This window comes from Stigmatopora argus, chromosome 9, assembly GCF_051989625.1.
Source record: "Stigmatopora argus isolate UIUO_Sarg chromosome 9, RoL_Sarg_1.0, whole genome shotgun sequence".
Taxonomy (NCBI): Eukaryota; Metazoa; Chordata; class Actinopteri; order Syngnathiformes; family Syngnathidae; genus Stigmatopora; species Stigmatopora argus.
In genome coordinates, this window is record NC_135395.1 from 17829936 (window position 1) to 17850709 (window position 20774).

Sequence of the window (20774 nt, forward strand, 5' to 3'; positions counted from 1 at the left end):
GAATTGAAATACTTGCAGATGCTGCATTGTCATTTGTTAACTCGTTTACCCAATTTTCTGGGGAAACAATTTAACCTCTAAAAAAAGGTTTTGATATATAGTTTAGAAAAGGCATCCGTGTTTAATAAAGGAACCAAAATTTTGTTATGACAATGTTCTACTCCAAGTGTCGATGTTAAGTTCATTTTGGAATTTCAGGAAATGCAGAGTTTCAAGCCTAATGTAGACATTTAATGCACATCTACACAGAATGGAATCTCAATAAAATAACTTTTTATTGTCCCGAATGAAAGACAAATCGATGGAAATGATTTTGTCATATTTGATCCTAACGGCATCAATTCCAGTCAATCCAATCACAATTAAAATAAGTCACCATTGACCATCCCAAGTAATAAAACATATCCGTTGTGAAACCGACACGGATTTTGATCTGAACCACCTCCCACAACTAACACACACACACGACCAGAATCAAGCACTAAAAAGTGGCGAGTTCCCAAACACACACCTGTATCCAAACACACAAGAGGTGATGTAAATGTTGCATTCTTCATTTAAATAGCATAATAAAATGAAAAGAGCTTTGGACACATCACCTCCACGAGGTCCCGCAAACGGGGCTATCGAGTCCGCGCTGCAAGTCTCGCCGGGGTCGGAACCACAACTAGAAATCCGACCCGTTTGGCTTGACGAGTCCAGCGGGCGGCTATTACGAGCGTCCTTCTCACCCGGTCGGCGTCGATCCCTTTGCACGCGCTCTGTGGAGGTGTGTGACGGCGGGTCATAAGCAGGACTCGGCGTGGCCTTTCAGTCTTTTCTTTTCCTGCGTGCCGTGGTTCCCGTTGTGGAGCACCGAGTACCTGGCCACATCCCAGAAAGCACAGTATAAACTACCACAAATCGTCATTCCAACGGCAGTGACAGCCTAGCATGGGCATTCGTTCAATTACAACTAAATTGTTTTGCTACAAATAGTCGTGTCGCCGATCGTTTTCCCGAAGTGTAACGATAATCGTCATTTTGTGAGATAATCATGAGCTTTGTATGGCGAATCGCATCATGTCGAGGGGGATGAAGCGGTTCGGTAACCTACGGACAAAATTAACTAGAGTAATCCCTCGAATATCATGGATGATGTAGACCACCCATGACCGCGAAAATAAAAAAACACCAAGTACTGTATTTTGCCGTTTAATATTCCCGGGTATATGAAATGATGTTTGCTTTTTTGAGCCTGCCGTTTGTGCGCCATTTAATATACCCCTGCCGTTTAATATACCCGGGTATATTAAACGGCAACTCAACTTTTTGGCAAGATTTATATGGTGTTCATGGGGGCATAATTATAGATACTTAAGATTAAAATTCCAAGTCAGACTTTATTCAGCAGTAAGTAGTTTTAGTCTGCAAAACGTTGATGCACCCCGTCACGGCATAAAGATTGCGTAGTGGATCATACCTTCCCGTTTGTGTGCCATTTAATATACCCCTGCCGTTTAATATACCCGGGAATATTCAATGCAGGGTATATTAAACAGCAAAATACGGCAGGACCACCCTTATTATTACCACCATACTACATTAACAAGCTAACTTTTAAATTTGACTTACACGCCAAGTACTTTTACTCACTACCTCAATTATTAACACACTCAGGGATGAACTCAAATAGAATTTTAATCACTAACACCCAGTCAGCCACTTCGCATCCCTCCCTTAGCGTTCCTTCTTTGGCATTTTCAAATTTTCTTATCACTAGGTGCATATTTCCAATGGTTAGTGTTGCGTGGTCCTTGACTTTTTTTTCCCCGAGTCGACAAAAGGTTATGGCGAACATCTTGGCAGCACCACCAAAAAGGCCAAGAAGCTAATTGGCGTGCGGTCGGGCAGACCAACCACAACAAAACGTACAAAAGCTTGTTATTCCTACACTCAGTGAACAAAACGCATGTTGGATTTAATGAAGAAGAACAAAGGCTGTGCTTTAACCATCGACTACTGGGATGTGTGTGTGGTGTTGAGCGTATCCTAGTAGATTAGAGGTTCATTACTCGTGGATGAGTGACAGCCGTGGCGCACCATTACACAACTAATCGTTTTCAGGAGAGATTTTGAGTGTGTGTGTGTGTGTGGTTGACTGCCATGATGAGGTCCAATGAGGCATCATCTAAAGCCGGACTTGTTGTATAAGCAAACAAACTCAAAGCGGGCCCTTCTTGCATTGTTTGGCACGTCGTCACGGCAACAAGTGAGTCGGCATTTACTGGAATAAAGTTCCTTTTGTTGATTGTGAGTGCCATAATAAACAACACTTATGTTGAAATGCGCCATGTGGAGAGGAGGGAAGGGAACCTAATGCCGTATTATTTTCATCAGACAAGGCTGTCGGTAAATGTGGCAACACAACAATTGGATCGGGATATCAATCTAGTATACAGTAACCCCTCGAATATCGTGGTCAATGTATATCGGACATCGAAAAATGGCAAAGTAGGGTCACCACTATTAGAACTTTTTTGTTTTTGTATTTTCAGTGCTGAGTCCTAGTAGCAAGAGTGGCTTCCACTTACGAGTTTCAGTGTGGATTTTCCAATTTTTATGAACTTTAAAAAAATATATATACATATACATACATGTGTGTGTATATATATATATATATATATATATATATATATATATACACACACACACATATGTGTATATATACACGTATATATATACACATATATACACACATATATATACATATATATACACATATATATATATACACACATATATATATATATAGATAGATATATAGATATATAAATAATTATTAGCAGAAATGATTTCGCAATATTCGAGGTAAGACTGTATTGAGATAGAATTATTGAGGGGAAAAAAGAAGCTTTACGCAACGTGTCAAAAACTTGCAGACTGAAAAGATTGGTGTGCAAGATTTCTGTAAATTAATACGGCGGGATTATATTTTGCGCTAAAATCGACAAATAATAGAAACATTTTGGTCAGCTTGATTAAAATGAATATTTGTGAGGCTGCACTTTAGAATGGGTTCCACATTTTGCGAAAAATGCTCTTTTTGCCGTGGTATTAACAGCCTTAGACGTCCAATTCATTTTTACTGGGAGGGCCGAATGAACGTTTGCTACTCTCCCAGACAATAGGACGTTTCGAGAAGATTTCTATATGAAACAGTGACATCTTTTAAAAATAATTTATCATTTCTTAGCCTGCAGGAGCCTATCAATAAAAAAATATCATGACATATCACCACAGCAATCTCTAATCGGCCTTATATGGCAAACTTCCATGATTTTTTTCCAGTCATAAGCAGTTCTGAAGATGAATGAAAAGACATTTGTACAATCAACTAAGTCAACGGAGCGCAAAATGTCAACTTTAAACGCCCATGGCAGAATCCCAGCATATTTCCCAACCATGACTTCAACACTGCTTTTGTTTATCAACTCATGAAACTGGTGCCTAGCAAAAAGAAAATCTTTTGGGCCTGAATTTTCAAAGCACACCGAACCAAGAAGAAGCCAGCCGGCTAGATCAGAAGAAATGCTCCTATTTTGACATTGGCCATCTTCAATAACGAGACGGGATGTGACGACGAAGATACTTTCATCTTCGGTAGCCGAGATGGAGCGAGCGGAGCAGAAAGCTCCCGGAGCGGAACTGCTTTACTTCCAATCATGGTACAGCCGTGTATCGGCGTTGCCCACGGCAACAAGCGGCCCTCAAATAAAAAAATAAAATGCTATCATTAAAAGTGACGCTGGGTGCCTTTTACCCTTCCGAAAGGACCCAGCGGGACCACCTTCACACACATGCACACACACACAAAAACGCACACACTCACTATTATTAATCATTAAAGTATGATGGTGGCGATCTCATGAGCAGAAGAAAAGCTAACCTAATGTTCCTCACTGTGTTTTTCTCCAATCCTCCACATATTTGCATACCTGCCAACTTGTACATTTTCCTATATTTTATACGTTTTTTGATCATTTTAAATTGTGTACGCTGTAAAACAACTTTTGTACAGGATTTGTTTTAAGTACGTTTTTTTTGTAAGTCCGATCTTTACCCATTTCGGCTCTAATCCGGATCGTGTCGACCAATGGTAGCAGACGAAAACGTCATGTTGTCATATCCGCACGCGCGTCATTCACTTTGGCCCTTTTCACTATATAAATATAGCGTGTCAGCAAGCAATGTACCCAGACAGCGTCATTCAGCGACATCTACAGAATCTTGAATTTTGCGCATACTGATTGGGCTTTTGGAGAAAATTTTTGAATTTTACGTGCGCCCTATGTGAGTCAATATGGGCCGCGTTGCATTTGTACGTTTTGTTTAACCGCTTAATAATAAGAATTCCAATCATTAATAAGCGGAGCATTTGGCCAAGGTTAACAGGTACGTATTCGTTTGATTTTTTTCTTTTACAATGGCGTTTAGACAGGTCTAAAAAAAATGCTAATCCAGAAGCTGCTTCCAGAGTTGTCAAATTCAAGGGAACCAAACCAGATGACACCGGTCACGAGATGGTTACCATGGCTTCCTACGAGTCAAATGGATAGACTAGGAATTACATCTGGTCGGAAAAACATTTAATAGCCTCGAACCAAAATACATGCTTGATTTGTTTGACCCCCAACAAGCATGGAGACCCTGAAGGATGTCTGGAGGCGGTTCAGCTGTGCGTTCCGAGAACAAGAACCAAGCAGGGTGAGGCAGGGCAAAAGTCTGTTATTATGCTCTGAAGGTCTAAAGTTTCATTTCTTTTTCAATTATTTTCTCGCTTTTCAGTCCACTAATGTCACTTTTTAAAAATAAACATGCCCACCGAATTCCCTTATTAAAGATGCAAGAAACTAACAGGCAGATAAATTGAAAAAACATTTTTACCGATACCTATTCTAGTATCGCACGTATACGGCGCGGAAATAGTGAAAGTTAACTCATTGGTTGCCATGGACGGACAATTCATTTTGGACTGGGAACGGCCAATGGTCGTTCACGGTGGGTATCGGACAATGATCGGTCGGCCAATGGTCATTCATGGTGGGTATCGGCCAATGGTCATTCATGGTGGGTATCGGCCAATGGTCATTCATGGTGGGTATCGGCCAATGGTCATTCATGGTGGGTATCGGCCAATGGTCATTCATGGTGGATATCGGCCCTATGATCGGTCATTGGCTCATTTCAGTCCACAATGAATTCCTCTGTCAATGGCACTCAACCATAAGTAAACCAGTCCTCCCAGTTTCAATGAATTGGATATCTATCATTGTCAATGGAAAGCAAAGGTTTAAAAAAGACATTCATTCAATAATATTATGTTGCGATATTTCTTGACACTCAAATATTCATCGTCTGTGAAGAAGACAAAAGACAGATTGTCCAAAAAAATGAAAATGACTTTTAGAAATACCTCAGTTTTTCTCCTACAATATCATGAATGGATTTCCCGACCCATGCAATAATCGTCTTCCGGCCAAATTGTCAGATAATCGTTATTCTGAGCCTTTTATATCTTTGTAGTACCGCCAGCTCGTCAGAGGTTCCCGGCTCAACCCATGCGAAGCTGACATTACATTACGTATAGATGTCAAAGAAAATGTCACACGACATTCACTCGAAAGCCAGCCAATTCTGGTTATGGCCGAGCTGGAAAGACGAGTTTGATTCCAAGAGAAATGGCTCCTCGGTCGTCGTTGGTCGCTCAACTGCGTGCATATTGCAGTACCATTCAAAGAGCTATGACCACGTTCACTCACTTATAGCTCTGAAAATGGCGCTGCTATTTGCAACAGAGGCTTCTTCGGGTAACTGGTGGACGCCATCGAGCACACGTGTGGGCGTTTGTGTGTGTGTGTGTGTGTGTGTGTGTGTGGACAATGACACACACACACACACACACACACACACAAAACGTTAGTTTATAGCAGTGTTTCCCAACCAGTGTGCCGTGGGAAATTGTAAGAAGTCATACAATGTAATATTCAGAGAAATAGGAATATAGCGAGATTCAAATTGAACTATTACAATGTTAAAATGAAAATATGATGAATGTTAAATTATAGTTTATGCTATTACAAGATGAAAATGGTGAAACAGTCATTTTGTTGCTTATTTTTCTCTAACAAACTGGAAGTTGTTTGGTTTCTAGGGCATCAAATTTTGACTGTGTTAGCACATTTTTTGCGTAATAGTAGGAGATTTAAGTCATATTTGGAGAAAAGTCATAAAATTATGCGATTAAAAACATGACAGTTCTTATTTTTGCATCACTCAAAAAGGAAGTTGTTCAATGTTCACAGACATTAGGCCAGTGTGAACAAATTAGATTTTGGAATCATTTTGGAGGTTTATGTGATTCCTGCTGATAAAACTTAACTATTGTTAATATAGGCGGCATAGTTTTAAATGAAAAGATTTTCAGATTTGAGATTTTTTTCACTGCAAAAAGTGTAGTTCAAAAAAGGTTGGGAAACACTGCTTTATAGTACATAGAAAGAAAACCCAAACAACTTTGTATTTGGTACACCGAAGCAGATAATTATATGCTCATTGCGAGCATTTTAAAAGGTAGTATTTGTATACACAAAGCTAAAGAATGGATGCAATTATTGGGACACTTTTTAGAGTATTGGATTACACAAAATGTAATCCAGGAAAAAATTTGCTGTAATGAGCGCATTTTTTCTCTCTCTTTTACCCTTTCAAACAAAACAAAAATCATTATTGGTGCATGAAAAGGTTAAGAAGTGCGTCACAACAACGCATGCCGGCAACAGAATGACAAAAAGAAAAATCTTTCAAAACAGCACGACACAGGTTTGCACTTTTCTCAATGCATTTTTGGTTTGAGGCAATCTTTCTTTCTGCAAAGGCACTTTTTCCTCGGCGCTTTCTCACCGGGGGGGAATTTTCCCCCAGGTGTGAGCATGCAATTACATGGCGTACTTTGACGAGCCAGTTGACCAAGACGAACAATTCAGCAGCTCTTTCCAGTCAATGAAAAGCAAAAAATGACAAAGGCATTCATCACACGTGTTTGTGTACATTCTCGCCCTTTTCCTTAATTCGACTCCAAGACGTAATAAAGCCATGAAGGAATAAACCATCCAACACCCGCTTCACACTTCAGCCAAATGTCTTTTTGGATAAACATTGTGTACACTAGAGGTAGGATAAGATATTGATATATCACAATACTTTGTCAAGTCCGAACTATGGCGTTATTGTTATTGACTGCAAGCAACGGGCTAAGAAAAACATTGATTTAGTTGGTGTAAAAGAGGCTTTTTTTCTGAATGGAACTATATATATGCTCCAATCCATTTTAATTTGTTAATTCCGCGGCCGACCCTCCTATTTAAAGTGAATTGGACGTTTATTGGCATCAGTAGCAGCTAATGAGTGAAAATGCTCAAATGTTCCTCCATTATCAGCAATATGTAATTTTTGACCATTAATTTTGGGTGATCTGCAGCAAACAAATAAATAACTAGAGTATAAAGACATTCAATTGAAATCAATCAATACTTTTGCAGTTTGGTATCCGAATTTCAGTATCGATACTGTTGACAACCCCACTAAAAGACAAAGTTTATCTGGCAGCAAAAATCTAAATATAAGACGCATAGTTTCAAAGCGGAATTAAAAAATATTATTTTTCCTCACTTTAAAAATAAAGACATCAAATATTTTATCCCAAAGTGAAAAATGAATATATATATACTTGATTGACGTGAACTTTTTGGGGTCGGAATTGAAAAAAATAAAATGATACTTAGCAAAACTGTGTTCTTTAAAATGACTTAAAGTACGAGTCACTTGAACTATAAAGGCTAAAAGGTGTAAAGCAGGGATTTTTAAATCCCGTCCTGGAGGGCCCCCATTCTGTCAAATCTTGATCGGGATCCTAATCATTTGATTCAGGTGTGTTGGTAGGAGGGGGGATGGGAAACAGAATGGATGGGGGGCCATCCAGGACCTGAAAGGGTCAAGTGTTTTCATAAGAAATCCATTTTTTTTTCCATTGCTTTCCATTAGGCACATTGATATGAGAAGAAAAATGCTGAAAAATATGAACCCAGGACCATTTAAAAAAAAATCTTGAATCTCATTCTCGGTTTAATGATTAGTACTCTGATCGTGACATGATCCTCCAGAGTTGACCAACAATTTCATTAATATTTTCATTTGCATATTACGATTGGCGTTCTACATGAAGGAGCACGAAGACTGATTTTCGCTCAAATTTTAATAATTGCCAATGGGAAAGAGCGTTTTATGATGATGTGGGTGTGTGTGTGGGTGTGTGTGGGTGTGTGGGAGGGTGACGGACTCACTTGAGCGAGCGAGCGAGAGAGAGCGAGAGAACGCAAGACTGCAGGTGAGGCTTAGACAGGCACTGGCCTGGTGTTGCACAACCAGAGCAGCAGTTTGGAGGCGGAGGAGCAGCTGAGAGAAACAATTGGGGAGTCAACGGGGGGCAAAACACAAAAGATGGGAATAAAAGCCAGGGAGGGAATATCAGGTGGGATGGTTGACGTGGAAAGAAAATGAAAAAAAAATGCAAAAAGAGAGGAAAAGAAGAGCGTTCGGATCAAAGTGGGTGGAAAAAAAATGGAGATCACAGAAGGTGGGGAAGTAGTATGGGGAAAAAAAAGAAAAGGATTAAAAAAATGGGGGGATAAAGTAGGTAAGGGGGAATGAAGAGGGGGAGGGTGAAAAAAAAACCTGTTAAAGTTCACTTGTCATACTGCAATAGCCTGACAAATATTGATGATCTTTCCAGCAAATGGAGACTTTTTGTGTAGAGCGCGTAGTCACACTTTTAAAAAAATGTAAGCTTTGGCCATGTCAATAAAGTTGAGAGCCTTGCATTCAGATAGGATCTTTTCATTTGCCAAGGTTCAATGCATATCATAACGTGCTCTTATCACGACAAGACATGTGTTTAGCTCTGTGGCTATTTTCCAATAAAAGTGTGTCTGGTTAATACGGAGTTGGATAAAGTATTATTTAAGCCCTGCTGCTTGACGCAAGTCTGATATTTAATCTAGTTTAGAATCAGATCAGGATTTAAGAGGAGATTTGACAAATGCAGTCATTGATCTTTCACGTCTTACGCTAGAGAGGGGACGATAAATCGAAACGGTGAAATCGCTATATTTCGTTTTTAAAAGATGTCACTGTTTGATAAAGGGACCAAGAAAATATTAGCAGCCTTTTGCTACCGACAATGCTAGACCACATTTGTTCATTTGCTGCCAAATCTTCCAACTGAAATGGATTGGACGTCTAGTCGCTGGCGGAAAATAAGTTTAGACAATGAAGTTGTTCTTCCTCTGGCCAAGATGCATCCCCAACAATGAATTCATCACTAGTAGACATCCAATCCATTTGAATTTGATCGAACCTCCTATTTAAAGTGAATTGGACGTTTAGTTTAGGAGTGAAAATGCTCCACTTTTCCTCCAATATCAGCAATATCAAATTTTCACCATGAATTTTGGGCGATCCGCGGCAAACAAATAAATAAAGTATAAAGACATTCAATTGAAATCAGTTTGGTATCCGAATTTCAGTATCGATACTTCTGACAAATCTATCAAAGACACAAAGCTTATCCGCCAGCAAAAATCGAAATATAAGATTCATAGTTTCAAATCGGAATAAAAATTTTGCGGAATAAAAATTTTGCATAACAAAAATTTTGCGGAATAAAAATTTTTGCGGAATACAAATTTTTGCGGAATACAAATGTTTTCGGCATACAAATTTAGCAGAACGAAAATTTTGCGGAATACAAATTTTGCGGAATACAAATTTTGCGGAATACAAATTTTGCGGAATAAAAATTTTGCGGGATAAAATTCCTTTTTTTCCTCACTCTAAAAATAAATAGATCAAATATTTTTTGAAAAAGAATTGTCTGTATATTTTTTTTTCCAGAATAGAAACGGTCACATTCAAGTAAAAAAAAGTTAGGGAGGTAAAGTGATTCTTCACGGTGGTACTTTGAACAGAACTTACTTGAGCACATGGGTGGAGCCGTTGATGCGCGTGGCGGCGCAGGGGGTGCCGCATCCCATCACGGAGGGTCGGCGGTAGCGCTTGCGTCCGCAGCACAGGATGATGAGGAAGGCACGGCGGAAGGACTTGTTGAGGAAGGCGTAGAGGATGGGATTGAGCATGGAATTGATGTAGCCCAGCCACAGGCACGCCGCCCACAGCTTCTCGGGGACGGCGTAGCCGATGAAAGGGTCCACCACGTTGGTGACGAAGAACGGCGCCCAGCACAGGCAGAAGCAGCCCATGATGACGCACAGCGTCTTGGCCGCCTTGGTCTCCGTGCGCATGCGGTGGTTGCGCTGCTGGTCGGCCGTGTCGGCCGACGAGGCGCCGCCCGCCCGCTGCAGCACGCCGATCTGGAGGGCGTGCGCCCGGGCCGTCACGTAGATCCTCTGGTAGGCCAGCACCATCAGCACCAGCGGGATGTAGAAGGCCACCGCCGAGCAGGTCACCGCGTAGGGCTTGTTGACCAGGAAGACGCAAGACGTGGAGTTGCTTCCCTCCGCGTAGCGCCGCTCGTCGATCTGCGCCGTGAAAAATGACAATCAAAACATTGAATTCAATTGCTCATTTCCATAAAATCCACCGGGGAAAAAGGGGCCCATTTTTTAAGAAGAAAAAGGCATGTCTTATTTATGTTGTTGACTAGTTCCTATGTTGACAATGTACATATTTATTTATGACATACTCATTGATTCTTTCTTTGTTGTTGTTGTTGTTGTTTTTGCACTGCGTGGGGAATTTCATTCTACTTGTATTATGTAGAAGTAGAATGTCATTCTACTTGTATTATGTAGAAGTAGAATTTCATTCTACTTGTATTATGTAGAAGTAGAATTTCATTCTACTTGTACTATGTGGAAGTACAATTTCATTCTATTTGTACTATGTGGAAGTAGAATTTCATTCTACTTGTATTATGTAGAAGTAGAATTTCATTCTACTTGTATTATGACGATAAAAGAATTCAATTCAATTCACGGTGCGTAATATACACACAGCCTTATAGTAAGTAGTATGTCAAAAATGCTACTTACTTTTAAGTAATATAAAACAAGTTAATGTGACCTCTGACCTGGACGGCACAACTGAAAAGAAAATTAAGAAATTCTTAAATGTTTTATTTTATGTTTTAATTGTGTGAATTTAGGGTAGGCATCATGTGTCAAATTATTAGGGGGGGGGGGGAATTGTCTTATTTTTTCTCTGGACAAAAAAAGTATACTTAAACAGGGTAGACTTTTTTTGTAAGTTATTTTTTTTACTTCATTCCCATCTTTTAAAATCAACATGTTCAGGGATGGTGTAGACAATTTTAAGTTGAGTTCACATTTGCGCAGACTTCCTTGAGTCCATTTGTTTCCCACCAACAAATAAACACAAACTAAGTGGGAGTGCCAGAGTGCACAATTACGCCAAATCCGAGTGGCTGTCAGAAGTCGGGGGGTTTAATTGGACCCTCAGAGACAAATGGCAGCTACGGAAAAGCCCGAACTTGCGTGGGGTGCCAATTTGGACAACGAGCGGGGTCAACAAGCGAGGGCAAGTGGGGTTAACGGAAGCTGGCCAGCCTGACAAGACAGCGTCTGCCTTGGATTTTATTTAAATCCCATGCTATGTCCCCAAAAAAATAAAGGACAACATTAATACTCTTGAAATAAAATGGCCTTTTCAAAGGGAAAAAGCTTGAATGAATCAATAAACACCATTTTAAAGGGGAAAAAACAGTAGGATTCCGATATTTTTGTTGTGATAAAAAAAAATTGTTGCTCAAAATTAAGTGCTATCAACTAAGAATATTGCTATTTCTTTTCTAGGAAAAAAAGGCACCATGTTCTGAAAATGAGGATTTTTGTGGGCAAAAGAAGAGAAGCAAATTTAGCTGTGACTTACAACGTGGTCGATGCCGATGGTGTTCCATCCCAGCATGATGGGCAGGAAGGAGATAAAAGTGGGGATCACCCAACAGCCGCCAATCATCATGGCCACGCGCATGGGCGTCATATTGTTGCGGTACACCAAAGGCTGGCAACAGATGGCGTAGTACCTGCACAAAAACATGTTTCTGCATTATTTTTAGTCACAAAATCACAAATGTCATATTCCAATGTCTACAATTGTGCTGGCTGGCTTCTGATCCTTATTAAATATGAACTAAACTACAGTCATCCCTCGAATATCACGGCTAATGTAGAACAGAAATGGCCGCAATAATCGAAAAATCGCAAAGTAGGGTCACCCCTATTATAACTACGCATATCTTTTTTTTCAGTGCTTAGTCCTAGTAGCAAGAGTGAACTTTAAAAAATATCATCCTGGGTGGCCCTGGAGCAAGTGGTTAGCGCATCGGCCTCACAGGTCTGGGGTCCTGGGTTCAAATCCAGATCGGTCCACCTGTGTGTAGTATGCATGTTCTTCCCGGGCCTGTGTGGGTTTCCTCCGGGTACTCCGGTTTCCTCCCACATTCCAAAAACATGCATCAGGTGGTTGTCAGAGTGGAAAAATATTCAAAAATTTGTCTTGAACATAAGTCGCAGGCCCGGCCAAACTATGAAAAAAAGTTTAACTTATAGTCCAGAAAATACGCTACATTGCCAGTGACGTGCAAACCAGTGAGGCAAAACATTGAATTTCCATTCTCAATCTAACAATGATCTCATCATAATAAATGTACCACTCAAATCACAAAAAAGCGCAGTAATGACAATACGGCAATAAATGTGTGCCACCCGTGTTTAAATTTAAATTTGACATTTGAATTGCATTAATAGCACAACTCCAGAAGAGAAAAACAGCAACATTTGGTTTGTTATGATAGAATTTAAAATAAGTGTCTTATTCGTTGTGCTCTTTTCTATCCGAGCATCCGTCTTCATTCATTCCCTCCGCTGCTCTTTTTCTCCACTTTTTGTGTCGCAGCTGTTCACTTGACTTCTTCTCCTTTCTTCTCCATTTCCCCTCCCGTTATCTCGTCGCCTCCGTTGACAAGAGCAGTCGAGCACGCCCCAGGCAAAATGTTCCATTCTTTTGTGTAACATTGCAAAAGCCACTCGATTGCTGCACAAACTATGGTAAAAAAAAAAAAAAAAAAGAGCTACGAGAAAAAACCCTGCAAGCTACAGACTGATACCAATCCCGTGCATACTATATATCTAATTTGGACTTAATGGCCTGGAGGTGGACAAAAAAAAAATCTATCCAAAACACAGTCATGCAGTATTTATGCCGTGAAATTGTAAACAGACTGCGATCCTAAATAAACAAAGATGCTGAGACAGGCAAGCTTTTGTTTTAAATGAATCCAAGGACACTGAAGCTACTCGCTGCAGTAATTACACAGTCTTGGAGCTCAAATTTGACCTGAGGAGGGCAGCCCATCACTGTCTCATCCCTTCATTAAAGTTTAAGCACCCCCCGAGCACGGTGTCAACACAAAAGGTCAATACAACACATCCCACTGCAGCAGTTAAAAAAAAGTTTGCCAACTCGAAGCAGGCACAACTTCAACTCCTGACTGACAAACAAGGTGCCCTCATGATAAAAACTTTTTTTTTTAAAAGGCTCACTCGCGGTAATCAGGAAATCAATCTGAGAAAATGTCATTTAAAAAATGGAAAAATAATGTTCTTTTTTGCAGTTTTGCAAGGCAATGAAAAAAATGGGCTTCCTAAAAAAGTGTTTATATTTCAGTGCAATATTTCTTTAAATATATCACAATTGGCGACACGGTGGATGAGTGGTTAGCGAGTCGGGCTCACAGTTCTGAGGTCCTGGATTCGATCCCAGGTTGGTCTTCCTGTGTGGAGTTTACATGTTCTTCCCCGGAATTTTGGGTGATCCGTGACAAACAAATAACTTAGTATAAAGACATTCAATTGAAATTAATCAATACTTTTGCAGTTTGGTATCCGAATTTCAGTATCGATACTTTTGACAACCCCACAAAAAGACACAAAGTTTATCTGCCAGCAAAAATCTAAATATAAGACGCATAGTTTCAAAGCGGAATAAAAAAAGAATATTTTTTCCTCACTCTAAAAATAAAGACATCAAATATTTTATCCCAAAGTGAAAAATGAATATTTATACTTGATTGAAGTGAACTTTTTGAGGGCAGAATTGAAAAAAATAAAATGATACTTAAGTGTTTCCATAAGAAACCATAAAAATGGAAAAATATTTTTTTGCAGTTTTGCGAGCCAATGAAAAAAAAGGCATCCTAAAAAAGTATGTGAATATTTCCGTGCAATATTTCTTTAAATATATCACAATAAGTGACGCGGTGATTGAGTGGTTAGCGCATCGGTCTCACAGGTCTGGGGTCCTGGGTTGAAATCCAGATCGGTCCACCTGTGTGGAGTTTACATGTTCTCCCCAGGCTTGTGTGGGTTTTCTCTGGGTACTCCGGTTTCCTCCCACATTCCAAAAACATGCTAAGCTAGCTGGTTAAACTCTCTAAATTGGTATGAGTGTGCTTTCTCACAAATGGCGGTGAGAGGGAAGATGAGAAATGAAGTGAAGATGACAAATGCGAGGGTCTCATTAATAAAGACTGATTGCCACCCGCTGAATTGGGAACAGAAGGTTCCGGAAGCAGCCGCATCGCGTGGTCAAGACTAGGCCAACATGGAGCCTTCTTCCCCCGCAGTCCAATAAACTTAATTAAGAGTTCATTTCCTGTCTCCCTGGTTTGAAACCATTCATAAAAGAATTTTTTTAAAAAAAACACAGTCAATGTGAAGCGACGCAGAAGAAACATTTGGTCAACAGAAGTCAGCGAGATGTCACACGGCAGAAGACCAAAGAATTCCCACGTTGCACCGAGAAGGAAAAATTCATCCCGAGCCAATGCTCCGACGCGTGTGACATGTGTTACAAACGGGGGTGCCGGGTCGCCGCTTGGCAAATTGCACAGCGACCCATCTGGACCTCGAATCGCCACCTTCAAAGGCGATGCTGCAAAATTCATAGCAACGCTTTTATCCGAAAGAAAAATCAGGCTAAAATCATTAGGATTCACTGATATTTGTCGTTTTGTCTCAGTAAAGTACCTGGAGAAAACCCACGCAAGCCAGGAAAGAACATGCCAACTCCACACAACGAGGACTCGCCTGGGATCGAACCCACGACCCCAGGACTGTGACTCCGAAGCGCTAATCACATTCCCTGTCAATTTATACGTTTTTTTGATCATTTCAAATGGTGTATGGGGTATAACAACTTTTGTACGGGATTTTTTTAAGTACATTTTTTTGTAAAAGCGATCTCATTTTACCCATTTCGGCTCTAATCCGGATCGTCTCGGTCGCAGACGAAAATGTCATCGTTGACTGCTAATATTGTCATGCTTTAAGCATGCATATTCCCCTTTCACACTTCACTATATAAATATAGCGCGTCAGCAAGCAATGTACCCAGACAGTCAAAACTGTCAGCATCATACAGCGACAACTACACCATCTTGAATTTAGTGCATACTGATTAGCCACTCCGTCCACTTTGGAGAAAATTTTAGACTTTTACGTGCACCCTATGTGAGTAAATATGTGATGCGTTGCATTTGCACTTTTTTTAAAATCCCATAATAAGGGGAATTGCAATCATTAATAAGGGGAGCAATTGACAGAGGTTGACAGCTATGTAATCAATCGGCCGCCATCTTTTTTTTGGAATAGGCCTAACACGCCCACTGATGGCATCTGACATCCAATCAATTTAAAAGCACTTCAAATGGCTTGGCGGTCTACTACTGATTGGCTTAGGGCAGGGGCTTCAGGCTCGGGTTGGTTCGCGGGCCGCTTTAACGTCAACTTTTAAACAGTTAATATACATCTATACTCTTCGTTTTAATTTGATCCTAAAACAGAAAGTCGGCACTCATGATTTGCTTTCCCGGGCCGCACAAAATGATGCGGCGGGCCAGATTTGGCCCCCGGGCCGCCACTTTGACACAAGTGGCTTAGGGAGTGAATGTTGTTGTTTATCATGTGCAGGAATTGCTGTTTCTCATGGTAAGTTGGACGCCTACCTGTCCAGAGCAATGCAACACAGGTGCATGATGGACGCAGTGGTGAGCAACACGTCCAGCGAGGTGCGCACCAGGCAAAAGGTCTCGCCGTAGATCCACTGCTGGTTGACCAGATCGATGGCGCCGAACGGCATCACCAGCAGCGATACCAGCAAGTCGGCGAAGGCCAGGGACACGATGAAGTAGTTGGTCTTGATTTTCCTGCAAACCAAAAATAAAAGATTTTTTTTTTTGCCCAGTCTCCGTCCAGAGTCACCAATAGAGAAGCGAGTCGGGGGGGTCTCGGCACAAATGAGGCTGACTCGTGGGCTGAAATGCTGAGTCATGTGCAATATGAAGCTTCTATTAACAAAACGTACGCCCACGTCAAGCTTTGGTTTAGTTTTTTTTATTTGTTACTCACACTGAAGCTTTTTGATGATGGCGGCCGAGAGAAGAGCATTGGTTTTAATTCTGTTCCTTCATTCTTTCATTTTCTGAGCCACTTATACTCACAAGGGTGGCAGGGGGTGCTGGAGCCTATCCCAGCTAACTACGAGCACCGGGGAGTGGGATATTTTGAAATCGGTGGCCAGCCAATCGCAGCTAGGCGCAATTTAGAGTGTTCAAAATAGCCTACCATGCTTTTTTGGGGGGTTGTGGGGGGCTATGGGGTCTGTGGGAGGAAACCAGAGTACCTGGAGAAAACCCACACAAGCCCAGGGAGAACAGTCACCTGGGAATCGAACCCTCGACCCCAGAACCGTGGGGCCGATGTCCTAACCACTCAAAAATAGTGAATAATATATTGCAAGGGTGTCAAACTTAGGTTGGTTTGCGGGCCGCATTAACGTCAACTCGATTTCATGTGGGCCGGACCATTTTAGATATAATATTTAGATATTTTTTTATAAATGGATTAAAAGAACTGGATTAAAATCCCTGAATATTCAGTTTTTATAGATCTAAAACAATGTTTATTTTAGCTTTTTTTTTCTTAGTATTGGAAAATGTCTTTTAATCATGTTTTTTATTTCAAATAGAAACAAAAATTTTTTTGTTTATTAAGTGGAAAATGGAAAATATTTGTATATTTATTTTTTGATTTTACAAAATGCTTTTTGAACTAAAAATACAAAAAAAACAAAATTGGATGAAAAAATTGCAGTGATTGGAGAAAATCAGCAAATGTAATATACATCTATAATCATCATTTGAATTTGATCCTAAAAGAGAAAGTCGGCACTCATGATTTACTTTCTCGGGCCGCACAAAATGATGCGGCGAGCCAGATTCGGCCCCCGGTCCGCCACTTGGACACCTGTGATATATTGTATTTATCATCATTTCCATACAACTTTTGAAATATTTTGCCTCCATCATAAAAGAGCAAATAAAAGCAAATCTTTTCTAGTAGTTTTTTCCTGACATTTCTGGCAAGCCGATTCCTAACTCACTTAACCTCAAGCACGGATGAAGTCAAGGGGCGTTGTACCTGAGTTGTCTGTCCCTGCAGACGGCCACCATAACCAGCAGGTTTCCCAGGATGGTCATCGCCATGACCAGAGACAGGAAGCAGATGAGGGCCACCCACGCTGGCATGCTGTTGCTAAGGAAACAACAGTAACGCCAAGAGAAGCCACCTTTTTTAATGAAAAATCTAAGAACAGAAAATTGTGGATTTTGATTCACTTACAGATGCATTAGAGCCCAAAAAAAGAAGAAAAAAAACAGGACTATGAGGAAAAACGGAGAAAAATAAGTATTAATATGCATTTAAAAGTAATGTGAGGAAAAGGGTGGAGTTTAAAGACGCAATAAAATGAATTTGAAGGAAAAAAGTTAGAATATTACAATATTAGAAGCATAATTTGACCTGAAAACAGACGAGAAAAAAAGTTGTATACTTCTTTGCTTGACTTTTCTTGTATTATGACTTTAATATTGCTAAATCCTGACTTTACTCCATAGACAGTTTTTAATCTCTTTATTTGGCTCTGATAGTCCATCATCGTTTGAACATTGCCTGTGGTTTTAAAGCCGACCCAAATTCAAAGACCTGTTGTAGAAAGCCACCATAATGAGCTCACTAAAGGCTCATCAGGTAACCAATTTAATCTCAAAGTAGCCGTGTTTGCCCGCTCCATCTGATCAAAGTGCCCAAATTGTTAGGGTGCCGCCAGACGTTGGCATTTGCATGCCCAACACGTGCCATGTCAAAAGCTTCCAACTGCCTCCAAGTTTTACTTTAAAAAATGTTTTCTTCTTTTTCAAGGCAAAAAAAAGTCTGATGCCTTAAAAAGGTCCTGCGTCAGGATTTTTTTCTTCTTCTTTTGTTCCCGTGGTTGCTGAATCAGCAGACTGGATTGTCATTAAAGGTCAATTGAAAGTAAAACAGCCTGTCAGGGTTGGAAATGAGGCTTGTGAGCCACGTTTGAAGGTTTCAAAGTCTGGCCTTAAATCAAAGTTTGCCTTTCAAAGTAAGGTTTAACGTCGGGATTCAACTTTTCAAAATAGGTCCTAAAATTTTGAGAGATTTAAACGGAGTGTCTTTTTTTTGTTTTTTTACTACAGTGATCCCTTTTGTAAATTCAAATCCAGGGGGGAGCATGTGAATAACACGTACCCACCCTACTGTCAACATCTCGTTTCAATAAAAAGATGAAAATGGCCATTTTAGGGATAAAAAAAAACTTGATTGGAACTTATCCCAAGCGTAACACCAGTAAACACCGCTGATGAATGTGATTGGTTTGCTTGATTGTCAATGATTGCACGGTAAAGCAACTTGGAGAGCTGTTCAATTCTATTTAATAGTGTTTTGGGGTTGCCATGACAACTGAGCCACAAGAATCTCTAAACATATTGATTAGGAGAGAAAAAAAATGTAAAAATAAAAATACAACTACTGGTGGATTATCAGTGCAAAGCTACACAACAGCAAGTGACTTTAACATTTCTACAGTGGACTTATTTAACAGCTAAACTAGCATTTATCATCACATAAAAATAAAATTTTGGAAGACATAACAGCACCCTTTATTGAATGGATCAAAATATCGTTGTTTTTTCCATCGTCCGGTTCTTGGAAAGAGACAAAAAAGTCCAAAACGAAGCAACGTTCATCTTTTTAAAGAACGCAAAAGCATGACGTGTGCTCCCGGCCGGCTGTCAATCACCGGCACGACTTTAATGGAACTTCATTACAGATTCTTCACAAATCCGCGTGAAGGGCTCGGAGAATATTATTTTAATTGTCTTCATTGACCTGCGGCTGCCGTGAGCGCCGCAATTATGGCAAAGAGGATAATAATGCTCTCATTTATGGAGCCGTATCTATAATAAATGGCATGACATAATCTCGGATGGATGCTGCTGTTATTCTTGGGAATAAATCACTTTTGTCATGGAAATATGATCCAAAGTCAGGTTTCGATGGAGATTGTTAAAAACCCTCCAGGTTATGATCAATATCATTTAAGTCCCAACACCAAACTCCAGATTAAAATCTTGATAATTATTGTTATTAAACCTTTCTTGAAAGCCTGATCTGAAAGCTAAACATAGACTGTCCCTCATGCAAATATTAAACAGTAATATTAAACGACTTTAAAAGCTTTACTCGTGTTTGAGCCCTTATCGAAAACCTCAAAAATCGTGCTCTAAAACTCATGTGGAACAAAACGATTACACCCCGTTCTTGCACGTATTTGGATTTTATTTGATGTTTGAACGTGATTATAAAATATAAATGCAGCCCACACGGTCAAGAAAAGGTCATCCATAAATCGCTTCACCGAGAAAAATAAAACCCCCAAACTTCAGATAATTTATCGGTATCCAATGCTGGCTCCAAATTCAATTCTTCTTTTATTTATTCCTTTCATGATTGTTTTCATGTTTTGTTGAGCATCAGCGACCAAAAAGGCTTCACAAAGCCTGATGGCGCAAGAAATGATGGTCTGGAGACAAATTTTATTGACTTGTTTTACAACTTGCGAATCAATCACATAGGAATCTAATTCCCGAAAGTCTTCGTTTCACTCGAAAATTCAAATAAAAACAACGGCGGGGTCACCTTTGCTGCCTTTTTTTATTTATTGACGCGTAGAATTCAGTGACTGTCGCGATAAATTAAAGTGATAATGCAATGGAATCCCTTTGTAAGCAAAAAAACTCACTTGGAGGTCATAATTCCGGCAACACCATATTGCAATATTCTAGCAAAAAATGTGTATTTCTTAACTCTTAAAAGCTGTGCTTAAAGTACAAAGTCTTTTTTGACAAAAAATGGGAGTTTCTAAACTCTCATATAATGATGTTTTATGGTCCTTTAGCCAGAAAAAGACATCTGTGCACTTTGTACTATTTTTTTTCTTCTTTTGTCTTTTGTTTAAAAGTCTTAAGAAGGCACTTTAAATCAGGGTCTTTAATTTTTTGGGGGCCTGGGATATGGTTTAGGCAGTGGTGTGCCATCAGGGCCTTCAAGGCCTTCTCTGCTGGCCTAAGAAATATCTGAATCATATATTATATTTTGTCCATGAATACTTATTAAATAATTCCAAATTGTCTGTTAGCTTCCTTTCATTGCTTTTCCCCCTGGTTGCACTGCTTCCAGATGTGTGTTTTCATATTGAAGCATTTAACCAATCACATT

The 20774-nt window shown here is 39.9% G+C and overlaps 1 protein-coding gene across 3 annotated transcripts in view; it reads right to left on the minus strand.

Moving 5' to 3' along the window:
• Nucleotides 1-251: 251 nt before the first annotated feature.
• Nucleotides 252-20774, minus strand: part of LOC144082120 (5-hydroxytryptamine receptor 4-like) — a 34894-nt gene continuing 14371 nt past the window's right edge. The window contains exons 3-8 of one of the 3 annotated variants that reach the window (XR_013303147.1): nucleotides 17613-17777; nucleotides 16139-16339; nucleotides 12004-12157; nucleotides 10072-10634; nucleotides 8382-8493; nucleotides 252-863 (exon numbers count right to left, since the gene is read on the minus strand). Coding sequence is in view for 2 of the 3 variants with exons in the window: in XM_077608984.1 (XP_077465110.1) it covers nucleotides 785-863; nucleotides 10072-10634; nucleotides 12004-12157; nucleotides 16139-16339; nucleotides 17613-17777 (1162 nt within the window). In the remaining variant the exon portion in view is untranslated. The remainder of the gene's footprint in view (nucleotides 864-8381; nucleotides 8494-10071; nucleotides 10635-12003; nucleotides 12158-16138; nucleotides 16340-17612; nucleotides 17778-20774) is intronic. The other 2 variants (XM_077608985.1, XM_077608984.1) reach the window with 2 other exon arrangements.